This window comes from Phaseolus vulgaris, chromosome 4, assembly GCF_000499845.2.
Source record: "Phaseolus vulgaris cultivar G19833 chromosome 4, P. vulgaris v2.0, whole genome shotgun sequence".
In the NCBI taxonomy this organism is placed as follows: domain Eukaryota; kingdom Viridiplantae; phylum Streptophyta; class Magnoliopsida; order Fabales; family Fabaceae; genus Phaseolus; species Phaseolus vulgaris.
The window spans coordinates 18617066-18630312 of NC_023756.2; the positions used below are offsets into that span (position 1 = coordinate 18617066).

The 13247-nt window shown below is 28.7% G+C and overlaps 1 protein-coding gene across 1 annotated transcript; it reads right to left on the reverse strand.

The window, feature by feature from the left end:
• Window positions 1-5158: 5158 nt before the first annotated feature.
• Window positions 5159-12840, reverse strand: LOC137838414 (uncharacterized). The gene is made up of 10 exons (XM_068647660.1): window positions 12766-12840; window positions 12335-12673; window positions 12136-12225; window positions 8137-8304; window positions 7869-7936; window positions 6043-6175; window positions 5910-5965; window positions 5589-5709; window positions 5323-5502; window positions 5159-5236 (listed from the first exon to the last, which is right to left on the reverse strand). Exons 1-10 carry the CDS (start codon window positions 12838-12840, stop codon window positions 5159-5161), a joined length of 1308 nt encoding a protein of 435 aa, XP_068503761.1.
• Between the last annotated feature and the right edge of the window lie 407 nt (window positions 12841-13247).

The following is a 13247-nucleotide window of genomic DNA, read 5'->3' on the forward strand; positions in this document are numbered from 1 at the left end:
AATTAGTTACTGTGCACAATATATATGTCGGAGGAAAAAGTTAATAACTTTTGAAAGTAAAAAAGTTAATAACTTTTGAAAGTATATGAAGTTAAAAACAAAAATCAATTAAACATTTAATTGAGTGTAATTAATACCAAAAACTAAATATAATATTTGATTTCATGGACGATTAATAAAAAAAAACTAGACATGGAACTTATTTGAAGAGCTCATATGGTTTTAATGTGGTTTCAATGTAACTATATTTAATTATTCAATGTTGTTAAATATAAAAAAAAGGTATTTTTCATCAAGGATACCAGTTGTACTCTTATCCATCATGTTGTGTAATAATCAAACCAATCTCAAAATATACCCTAATTAAAAAATTATAATAAAAACAATAAACTGAATTAGCAATTTAGGTAGTATCAGTGTCAAATCATGAGAGGTCATGCAATGAATGAATGGAAGTCAATATCTAAAATGAGAACTTAACTTTTAAACTGTGCAAACAAATTTGCTTTTCTATTTCAAAGAACGTGTTTCTATTTTAAGCATTGTCATTAATGAAATTCTTGTTTGACTTTAGAAAAAGCCCACCTGCAGGGAAATATACTTGTAAGGTTGTATACATAACAGATTTAAACTAGCAAGTATTTCTAAACAATAACCTTAAACAATTTCCAAGCAAGTTGTCAAAAAGATGAAACGAAAGCACAACATTTTAAACATTGATAGGATTATCTAAGAACAGGAGTATGCAAAGAAATGGGAACTTTACGTAGGTTTCTTCTGGACAATTGAAAAACAACATTTTTGTTTAACAAAAAAAAAATGAACACTTGCAAGAATACCTAAAATTTGTATAGGAGCCACAAAAGTTCCCCTTTTACTTACATTGTCGGTTTCCATAAATGGGCATTGATAGCCTGGAATGCCTAATTTCAGAAAAAAAGAGAAATGATTTTAACCTTAAACTTGTGAATGATTTTTTAATGAAATGCTTTAACCTTAAATCTGTGAACTAAATGCATGTAAAAAGGAAACTTTAATTAATATTTGTGTGCATAATCAACAAATATCCAAAATTACTTTCATTTTCGATTCCATGCATACCTCTAAAGTGGGTATTGATACTAAGTTTTTATGTTGTAGAGCTTATGGATACTAAGAATAAAGATATAAGAAAGTAGAAATGAAAACAACAAAACCCACTGGATTATGCTAAATGTAGAAAAGAAGTAAGTCAAACTGCTGGAAGCACACACGTTGAAAACTAAGGTTGTTTCTCTGCTAGAAAAAAGATAACTTTACTTTGAATATTGAAATTCGTACAGATGAAAACTGGACAATGAATTGGGAAGTAAGCTTAGAAGACCCAATGGTTTATTTGGTGTTTCCATCCAATGTCTAACTTATTTATTTATTATTCTTATTCTTATTTTAAGTTAAATAAGTTTCAAAATATTTTTATTTTTATTTGTAAATTGTATTCATTTTGATGGCTAATTATGTTACTTTAAAAGTGTCTGTAATATTATTATATTATTATACTTGAATTCATTTTTAAAATAAAATTAAAAAGTCATTTCTTCAACTAATTTGAAATTTAATAGACAATTTATTAATGGTATTTAAAATTTCATAAATAGTATATAAATTGAAGATTTAAATTTTGTTTTATTTTCTTATTATAATAATTAATATAATTTAGAAATTGTTCATAAAGAAAAATTTACTTAAAATGTGAGGAATTCAAATTAAATATAGTACATAAACAATTTATGATAAGATTACATAAGTTTACAATGTAAGTAGTACAACAATTATAAGAAAAAAAAGGATGTCATTAATTGTCTCCATAACATTTACATTTTAATAATTTCAAGAAATTTAAAATGTTGCCCATAAATATATAAATTTGAATGTTGGCCACCAACTTCATGATATAGATACATCTCCCAAAATATCTTTCACTAATATCTGCAACTAAAAGTAATAATTTATGTAAAACGTATAATTAATTACATTATAGGAGCACAGTTTAAGTAAAACTGATAAAGAAAAATGTGTGTTTCTTAACAAAAACATGTTTTAAGTGAATGACATATTAAATTATTCCACCACCTTCTTTAATATAAATTGAAATCAAATATAATACAAATGATAATATATTAATACAATCATATAGTACTTATAGAAACAAAATGAAATTTTAAAATCCATATATCATAAGTAAAAATGTATGCCTAAACTTGTCAAACAATCAAACAATATAATCTATTACTAAGTAATTAATAATGAATAATATAATCTCAGTCACCATTCCACAATATTAAGACAAAATAAATAACAAGTAAAAATAATGAAAGTTTTATGAGTTTAATGTACTGACAAGTGTTATAGCGTTAAGAATATATAATAATGCCAACACATTATAAACACGCCTGATAATGAATGAAAATTTAAAAAGAGTATGTATCGAAATTTGAAGTAATGCCTACAACAAATACAATGAAATGAAATCAAATAAATAAACATAATAACAATAAAATAAACATAAATATTAATAGCAATAAACTATTCTGGTTTCCAACAAAGAGAAACCTTTTCCCTAAGTGGGAAAGATAAGAAATAAAAAAACTGAAATAAAGCACAAAAAGTAAATAGTTTTTCCCTTTCAAAATAATAGAAAGGATTATCCCATAACATTAAGAAATCTAATTATACACTTTTTCTTGTCTTTTATAGTGACTTCTCATGAGTAGCAGAACCCTAATATTAGAATAAGGCATCATCATATGACATTCAAATATAATTTTGTCGCCTTTACGAAAGGAATGAAGACTACAAAAAACTTTCCAGCCCTTGACCAGAGAACTTCCATTGATGTGTACAAAAGACAATTTCATGTCAAAATGTTCAAAGGGACCCTTGGTCAGCGATTCCCTCCATTGAACTTCCTTCAAATAACGATTAACATCACTTTGACAGACCGCTCCCATAAAAACAGTTATATGGAAATAGCTTTGACCAACGTAACGGAAGAGTATAGGGTGGTCGCCTTTAAAGCCATAAAAAGAACTCAAAGTCGACCATCCATCCAAAATTTGGGGAGACAGTATATCCTGGTTATAATATACTATATGGATGTTCCCTGCACTATCTGCAAGGGTCCACTCCTCACCAAGTTCTCCTTGGTATTGAATCGCGAATGCATGATCAACATAACCATTATATCCATTATGAAAAATAAAAGAAGTCAACAAATGCATTAACGGTATAAAAGTAGGTATTTAATAAAATAAAATAAAAACTACATACTTCTCCACGGATGTTCATTGATAAAAAAAGACCTCGTGTATCAATGTCAGGAATTTCTTCAGGAGTATAAGCCATCAAAGTTAATAATAAACAATGGAGGATGAAGCAAGATGCAACAATAATATAGAAATATAAAAATGTAGAAAAAAGAAAATAGTAGGATTTTGAGTAATAAAAATCAAAGTGCGTTACGTATTTATAGCCAAATATCAGTCATGACCCTTTGATATCCATTATCTCAAACAACATATCCTTTTAGTTCAATTTTAATTTTAATAATTTAAAATTAAATAAATAAGAAAATAGTCTATCATGAATAGAAATAAGAAGAATATGTTACCTGTCGTTATTCATACACTATTTATTTTTGACCTTTCAATTTTCCACGGCCTTATACAACAAGAATTTTTCCATTCAAGTATAGTATTAAACAATAAATAAATAATAAATAATTACTAAAATTAATTTCTTTTTTATAACAAATAATAATAATATTAATCAAACATTTATTCTTATTTACTATTAATTAGTATTATATTACATATTATATGAAAAATGTAAACAATTAACATAAAATAATAATATCGTTTAGAATTAATAATTAATAATAAAACACATAGGCTAATAGTTTTTACCTACTCTATGATATTATTTTTGTAATATATATATATATATATATATAATATAATATATAATATATGTATATATAATTAATATATTAGTAATTAATATATATAAATAATAAAAATATTATAAGGACTTTAAAAGAAAAAGTCAAAACTGAAATAATATTAAAATATACATAAATTGAAATGATTACTTACTATCATATCTAAGAAAAATGCATAGAAATGACTACATTGAAAAGAGTGTATTGAAAAGAGTGTATAAGGGATTGAGAACGATAATGGAAAAATAAATAAAATTAAAGAATGCATTAATTGCTCTGACAGTTATTTAATTAAAAATGACTTAGTTAAAACAAATTTATGTGAATACAATAACAAAGATAAAATAAGAAAAAGCCCACTAAAATATTTATGACATCTCTAAAAAAACTATTAAAAACACATATAAAAGATAAATGTGCAAAATAAATAAATGTGCACAATAAATTTGAAACACATATATAAAAAAGTTGTAAGAAATAGTCATACATACTTGTAATAATTTGTTTTCTTAAAGGAAAATATTATTTAAATAGGCTTAAAAAAATGGAAGAACATATTAGTTATAGAACTTGATTATAAGAAAATTGTAGAATAATTATAACATAATTGACATACTTGTAAGATTATGTGTCTAACATACTTCCAAAAACCAAGCCATTATATTAATTACACAAAAACAAACTGACCTTCTTAAGTAGAAGGTCAAAATAGATAACTTTAAAAAACTATTATAATGTCAAAATTAACTATAACGTAATTACGTACATGAAACATAACACCCATTGATGAAATCAGCAATATTAAATAAACAAACTTTGAAATGTAATTGTACTAATACATAATAATATGTTGTGATTAGAAATTTAAAAAAGTCAACAAAGTTACAAATACAAACTAAAAATGTCTAAGACTGGCACGAATACATGAAAAATCATCATTCATCATTAACTTCAATATGAAATTATAGTACTTCCTTTTCGATCTTGATATTTTTCCTTAATACCCTCAATGGGACATCATCTTTGGTTGTGTGCGCAGGTGAAACAAGATCTCTTTTAAGCACTGGAGAATGCAATTCAACAGATTCATTGGAAAATTTATTAAACAAATCTTGCAACATTAAGTACAAATATTAGTAAGATTAAATTATTTAAATTAATCATTTAACTAAAAAATACCTAAGGAAGTGCTATAGAGGAATCATCCTGTTCAACATCCTTAATACTGCATAGTCTTTTCTTATGAGAATGAAGTTCCTTGGCAACATCAAAATTAAATTAAAAGATATACATAACTAATTTGGAAATAAAATGAAAAAATACAATAAAATAAAAATACATACCACACTTTCAAGACCACCATCAGAAAATCTTTGGATAATACTCTCATTAATACAATTTTTTTTTACACGGAATGATTGCTCAAACCTGTTAGATTGATCTTTAACACAACCAACTTTAAACAGCACAACTTTGTCTATCAAAAGACACAATTCTTTGGGTAGTACACCACAGGCAGCGTTCTAAAAATATAAAAACAAAAATATAAATTTATATACCAACCTTTTCTTATATGCATCAATAAACATATCCACTATTGGAAAATTACCTTGTCATGACTATCAAATAATTTCTCACAAGATTTATTGACAAGTGTAGTTGCATTCCTGTCAAAAAGAACAAAAGTGGTGGAGTCTATATCATCCATTACTCGCACCTTCAGCTTATACCTGAGATATAAAATACAAAAAAGGATTAACAAATATAATATAAATAGATGTTATTAATATAAAAAGTAATGAAAATAAATTATGGCATTTACAAAGAATACCTTGGTTGCACTTTCATAACATGCTTATTACACTTCTCACAAAAAAACATTTTTGAATCCAGGCAAACGACTTTATTGCATAAGCAAGCCATGTACTACCATTCATCATTAGCTACAATATGTTTTATAGCAGCTAAAACAACAAAAGAGCTTTCCTGAAAACCAAAAGAACTTCTGAACTTAAATCATACATAATCCATTTAAATAAATTGCTAAAACACAATAGTGATACCTCCTTGCAATCCTTCAGGCCTTGAATAGTGTTTCTTGGAATCAAGTGGATGAATTCATCATCAACATTATGTTTTCCAGAATCACATAACTGACTCAGCCCTTGAGTAGGAAACTTTGTAATTTCCATCATCCTACACATGTTAAATTTGTGATTAGAAAGTGTCATAATTTTGAAGTATTGAATGACAAAATACGTATTAAAGTAACATTTTCTTAATTTCGGTTGCCTTTTTAGGCTGTATGTTATATTCTATTTTCGTACAGTCCAAATAGTTTTGGAGACAAACCTTGTCTACAATGAAATAAAATGCATTATGTTATTAGAAAATTCTAAAAGAATAATAATAAAAAAAATAAGTTACAGTTTCATGAGTTAATACCTTGGAAAATCTTTACTTTAGCAAATTGTACACTGATGACCACATTTTGTAACTCTTCAGATGACAAAAAGGCATTGAGCTTGATGACTTTTTACGACAAGTGCACCGCTTTGTCAAAAGTAATAATTGTCCATAAGAGCGGATATCGATCCCACAAGGAACAGTGAATAATCAAGTACAATAATCGCTAAATATAGAACAAAACAATTAAAAGTGTGTTGAAAGTGGTTGTGTTGGCGATGATCAATAAGAAAACAAACAAAGAATTAGTTGTTTCAAGTTGGAAAAATAAGGATTAGGTTTCATCTCTCTCACTCTCATGTATTTTGATTAACATGTCAATATTAAGTTCTTTGATTGAAATTGATGCCCGTATAAAAATCATTTATATCGATTCCTCGCATATAAAATCCTTAAGAATGTTTCCTAACTATCGATCCCTCGCATAATTATAAGAATAACTTAGAACGAAGCTCAGACGTTAATAACAATTAACATTTCAAGTCTATTCCTAGCACTCAAATATGTTAAGTATTGTTGTTTAGGTCCAAACCCTAAAAATACCTCCCGGTCAGATTTAAGATTCTCATTTTGTCACGGAAAGTTAAAAGTAAAACAACAATACCAATAATCAATCAAGAACTGAATATTAATATATAAGATATCACCTCAATACATAAGTGTTTGAGTAGATTACTCTCAATCCCAAAGGGTAGAATTAACCTCGCATACTTCTAACACCTTCCATTCTCCTAATTGGGTTACAATTCACTATGTGGTGTTTTTCTCTCAATTTGGCACACTAGGGTTAAGCCTCTAGCCCTCTATTTATACTAGTTTTCTAGGGTTAGGTTGTTTTCTGTGTCGCGCTAATGGGCTAAAGGATAAAACATAAAGAAGGCCCAATCTTTCATTGCATCTTTTTCCATTCTGAGATCTTCCAGCTTTCTCTATTTAGCTCAAATTATTCTCCTTTACTCCAAATGCTCTTATTCAAATAAAGCTCATAAAAAATATAAAAAGGTATAAATTCATAAATTAAGGATTATTTTATATGTAAATTAGCAATAAATCCTCATAAGTGCCTATATTTTAGTATGAAATATTACTTAAATTAGGCACTTATCAGAGCTCATCAACATAATTGCCAAATAACGTACACTTCATGCGCAAGTTTTTTTTTTATCAGCAAAGAATTAAATTAATAAAAAGGAGATACTTCAGGGGTTGGGTATCCCAACCCATTTAAAGATAAAGAGAATGACACCTATCTATATCTAGAACGGGCACCATTACCCTTTCTAAATGTACCTACCAGGAACAAAAAAAAACATACTCCACCTAGAACATGAACCATATCCTAGATGGCATGTTGTTGTAAATTAAAATTAAAATTGTAAGAACACATATTTTGGATTAGTTGTACTACAAAATATTAGCTTACTCATCAGCTTCAATGGAAATCACATTTAACTTAGTTGATGAGCCTGTTCTATTAATCTCTCTCAGTGCCTACACCGGTCAGTAAACCAATAACATCTAGAAAAATGAAATTATGTAAGAACATATGGAAAAAAATATGTTGAACCCAAACCATAATAAGTAAACTTAGCAACTAAATAATCAGTATAAAAAATAGGGGCTCTTATCACAGACATTGCGGTGTACTGAAGTATTCCACATGATACCAGATCATTACCTACACAGCTTACCTTAATTCCAAATTGGAAATTAATTTTGTACTTGTGAGAGGTTGTTCTATAAGATCCTGGATTAGTTTCCACACTAAAGGAGTTGAAGGAATAAACCTTATCCTCTAAAATATGATTTTGAAATTTATAAATTAGTGTTTTTCTAACATAAACATGAATTCTATCACCCTGAAAGAGAACATATAAGATTAACCATGATTAGAAAAATTGATATTAATATTTGGTAGAAGACAATAAGAAAGGAAATGATAGAATAGTTCACCTCCTTATCTTGAATCACCATTTCCAGTGAGAATGGAAACTTGATTTTCTTGAAATTCGAGACAAACCACAATCGAATTACTCTTGCTATTAGAATCCAATTTTCATTTTCTGGATTGACGTCTTTTATTGAATTTGTATTTTGTCTTAACAAAGACATTGCAAGGATGACTTTTTAAGTAAAAGGAAAATGCAGAGTGCAAATGCTGATGATAAATGTGATTCCAAAGAACATGCCAAGCATGTATTTATATAAAAGATGTTGTACTTATTTACTTTTAAAAAGAAAAAAATAATTAAAATTTACAATTCAAAATGACTACGAATAGTGAGAAAACATAATAAGAGTATTGTGACACAAAGAAACCATTTCAATATTGTTTTTCCACTCCAAATAACATGTTTCTACTTTAAGCATTCCCATTAATGAACTTATTTTTTGACTTTAAAAAAAGAAACATGCAGGGAAATATAATTGTTAGGTTGTATACAAAAGAGACTTTGACAGACATCTATCTATAAACAAATCACGTTAAACAACCTTACCTCCATGCAATATGTAAAAGAGATGAAAACTAAAGTACACAATTTAAAAAATTTACAAAATGATGTTACAACCCTAGAATTGTAAAAAATGGAAACTTTACGTAGGTTTGTTTTGCATAATTGCAAAAGATCCTTTCTGCTTAATATAAAAAAAAGGAACCTTTGCTTAGGAAATCTATCTATAATACACAAAATGCAAGAATACAAACTTGACGTAATAAAATTGACTTTTCAAACCCTGATGACTACGAAGAGTGAAGAATGTAAGTATCATGAAAAAGGAAAAATCTTATAAATATACATAAAAAGGTTTAACACAGTTTGGGAAAAATGAATATGCTAAGCAAGACCCTAAGCCCTAAACATACTAGAAAAGGTAATGTGGTGTTCCGAAATGTTAAAATAATCACAATCCATGATGAATATGAAAACATATAAAACAACATAATTGTAAGTTCTTACCACTTTCATTTAATGATGTAGTATTGTTTTCCCATGCGTACAAAAGAAAGAGAAAATCTCACCTTGGTGGTTGATATACCGTGGATTCAAGTTGACAATGATGGAAATGAAGGAAACCCTATGAAAGTAGCGGTGGCCGAGACAGAGCAAATGTGAGAAACAAAAATAGAGAGCCATATTCATCAGGTAAGTTAATCAAGTGATAAAAAAAATGTAGGAGAGGCACTGAAGGAAGAAACCCTTTGTGTACACAATGACCAAAGATGAAACTTTTACTTACCTTCTCGATTCATGTAGAAATATAAAGCACAAAATCCACTTGTGATGATAAATCACTGTATACAAAAATCTAGAACATCGTAAGGACTCCGCAACAATGTAGACAACACAATAAAGAAATCCCTAAGAAGGCATGAAAGTAAATGCATTTTTTAAGAAAGGCTTTTTATGTGTTGGAAAAAGTATGAGTTGCCTTTAATTGATTGTTCGTGGACTTAAAAAATGGACAATGAATTGACACTATGCTTACAGACCTAATGGTCCATTTGCTTTTTCAAAAAAGTTCCTCACACACACCGAAATTAAATAACATTAAAATCTTTTGTATTTGAATTGTTTTAAAGATTAATGTTCTTATGTTCGTACTTATGTAATATTATTATATTATTATACTTCATTTTTCATTATTTCAAAAAATGGAACCTTGCTCTTTTCAAAGTTGTTAGACAATTACTTTGTGTTATGTAACTATTCTTGTCGATTGACCTGGTCGCCGGTAGACTCTAGAAATAGGCTATGACTCTGTCTGCCTCTACTGGAATTTGCTTTCCTTTGGGTGTTGCAACGTGGCTCTGTTGAAACAGAGGGAGTCCTACATGTTGATTGCACTCCGACGATCAAGTCAGTATAGGGCTTATAGAAACAATGAGTAAGTAAGTAAGTAGTTTCATTCTTAGAAATGGTGTACCTTTACCAGGGATCTCAAGTCCCTTTTATAGACTACTTTTAGGTTACTTCTTGTAACAACTCTTCTCTCATGAGAACCTTATCTCGAGTGAAAGTAGGTCTGATGGGAGGAGATTCTGTTACAATGTGCGCAACCTTCGTACGACAACTACCTAAATCTTTCCTCCTTGGAGTGCATAATCTTAACAGCATGGTCGCAAGGGTACCAACTCATGTACCAACATCAGGGGGCCTATCTGTCCACTGTAGGCATACAAGCCTTTCACGTATCATACATGCAACTTATTCCTAAAACCCTAGCGCTCTTGGGCTTAGGCGTTTTTAGAGAATATTTTACTTGTGCTAGACCCGAATGTACTAAACACACCACTCATACTTTTTCGCTGATCAGGCCTTATACACGTTGAGTATATGAACGAACCTCAACGCACACACACCTAAAGCCCACTTACGTGGCCCATTAACTCGACCAGACCATCGAGCTGACCTGCTTGACATAGGTGCCGATGTCCAATCACTGAGCACTGAGCTCAGTACTGTAGTCCAGTACAGTAACATTTTTCAATTTGTCTTATTTTTTTTATTAAAGTACATAAATTATAGATATCCATGGAGTGAAAGAAATGATAAAGTAACATATTCAAATAGGAAACACAACATAATATATTCCATAATAACAAATAACAAGAAAATTACATTAGTTTAGAATATAATTACTTAGAAGTTCATAATTAAAGAACACTAAATTTAGTCCACAAAATGAACATTACAATAAAAATTCTAGAATTATATTGGTCTCCTGGCCAGCAGCTACATCCTATAGGCTATCTTTAGTCAATCCTGCAATATAATTTTAGAATGTCAAATGTCAAATAAATATTAAATAATTCAAATGATAAAAGTAAAATAAGAATTAATGTTAAAAGTAAAATTAAGTACATCAATTCGAATGAATCAAAATGTATGTTTCATAACATAAATGTGATTTTAGTGAAAGGCACATTAAGTTATGCAACCACATTAAAATTCAAAATGATAAGAAATAAATATTATAAAAAACAATATTACAAAATATTAAGACAAAATAAGCCATGAGCAAAAATATAAATCCTAACTCTGAATGATTTAATTTTGTAAATAACATATACATTACAATAATTTGACTCTTATGCATTTCTCATGAGAAAAATTGTGGTGATGATACGTGTTTAAACTTATCCTGAGAGTCCTCTCTATTTGTATTATAGATAGAGATAGATAATCACAATCAACAATCTAGAATATTAAATGAAAATAAATAAGAAATGATAAAAAAAACATGAAATAGTTTTTATCGGTTTAATGTACTGAATATTTTTATGGCGTTAAGCATATCAAATTATGCCAACACATTATAAATATGTCAGATAATGAATGAAAAATTTAACATATTATGTATGCATATTGCAGGAAACAAATACAATGAAAAACAAAGTAAATCCAAAAAAATAAGTAATAGTTATGAAATAAACCACAAAAATTAAATATTTGTCTTCGTTTCAAAACACTGGAAACGATTAGCCTAAAAGGATAACAAAAAAAGTCTCCACCTTAGTTAACATAAAGGCTTGTCATCAAGAGCAAAACCCTGATATGAGAAGAAGGGTTCCTACTATCGCATTCAAAGATAATTTTGTTGCCTTGATGGAAAGAACGAAGATGACAAAAAATCTTCCAGCTGCTACCAAGTTTGATGGTTCTATAAGGAAACCTTCCTTTTCAAACCTTGCATTCGACCTCCTTCAATAGTCCATGCAACGTAACTGTTGTGAATCTACCTTTGTGAAGATATTCAGAAAATGCAGCAGATATATCCTTCAAGAACATCCAAATAATAAGTAAACAAAAGGAATATAATATAAGGTACGTCATTTTTTTTAAAAAGGAATGCTAAACTCACTAGAAAACTTGCATGGACGTGTACCCGAGACAACTTTATGGAAAAATAGTTAAAGGGACCAATTCTCAGCGGTTCCCTCCCTTCAACTTCGTCCAAATAACGATTTACACCACTTTTAGGGACATCTCCCATATAAACAGTTATATGGAAAGCGTTTTGGGCTACATAACAGAATAAGATAGAGTGATCCACTTCAAAGCCATAAAAATCAGCCAAAGTCCACCACCCATTCATTATTTCTGGAGACAATAAATTTTGGTTATAATGTACTATATGTACATTCCCTGTGCTATCTGCAAGGGTCCACTCATCACCAAGTTCTTTTTGAAACTCAGTAGTGAATGCACTATCAACATACCCAAACTATAAGCTTTAAAATAAAGAATAAAAAGTAAGCAACTATAGAAATTGTGTAAAAGTAGAAATTTAAGAAAATACACACAAAAAATACATACTTCACCGCGGATGTTCATTGAGCAAAACAGACCTCGTGTGTCAAGTCTAAGAATATCTTCAGTAGTAGGCGCCATGAAAGTGAATAATATAACAAGAACAATAAGCAAGAGGGAAAGAAAGTAGGATTCTGAATAATAAATGAATATGTTGAAAGCAGTGTATAAAGAATAGAAAACGGCCACGATATAAATAATAAAAAATACTAAATGAATAATCATTACTAAATAATAAATAAATTATAAAAATAAATAGTTTTAAAATTTTTCAGAATCCCAATTGTTTAATGGTGTGATAATGACTACTTGTTGCACTAAATATCTAAGAAATCTGCATTGGAAGAAGAAATGAATATCTTCAAGCAGTGTATAAAGAATAGAGAACGGTCACAGTATATGGAAAAGGAAAAAATAAAGTTGGGACTTAATTGTTCTAACATGTATTTAATGATGTTAATTATATGCTTCCTATCAAAAAAATGAAA

What these genes read in the sequence shown, in the direction of transcription:
- LOC137838414 (XM_068647660.1), bottom strand. Translation starts at nt 12,840, where the DNA reads ATGGCGCCTACTACTGAAGATATTCTTAGACTTGACACACGAGGTCTG. An exon ending in TTTCCATAAAGTTGTCTCGG is followed by an intron (nt 12,226 to 12,334) that starts GTACACGTCCAT and finishes ATGTTCTTGAAG; the next exon opens with GATATATCTGCTGCATTTTC. An exon ending in ATTGTAGCTAATGATGAATG is followed by an intron (nt 5,710 to 5,909) that starts GTAGTACATGGC and finishes TTTATATCTCAG; the next exon opens with GTATAAGCTGAAGGTGCGAG.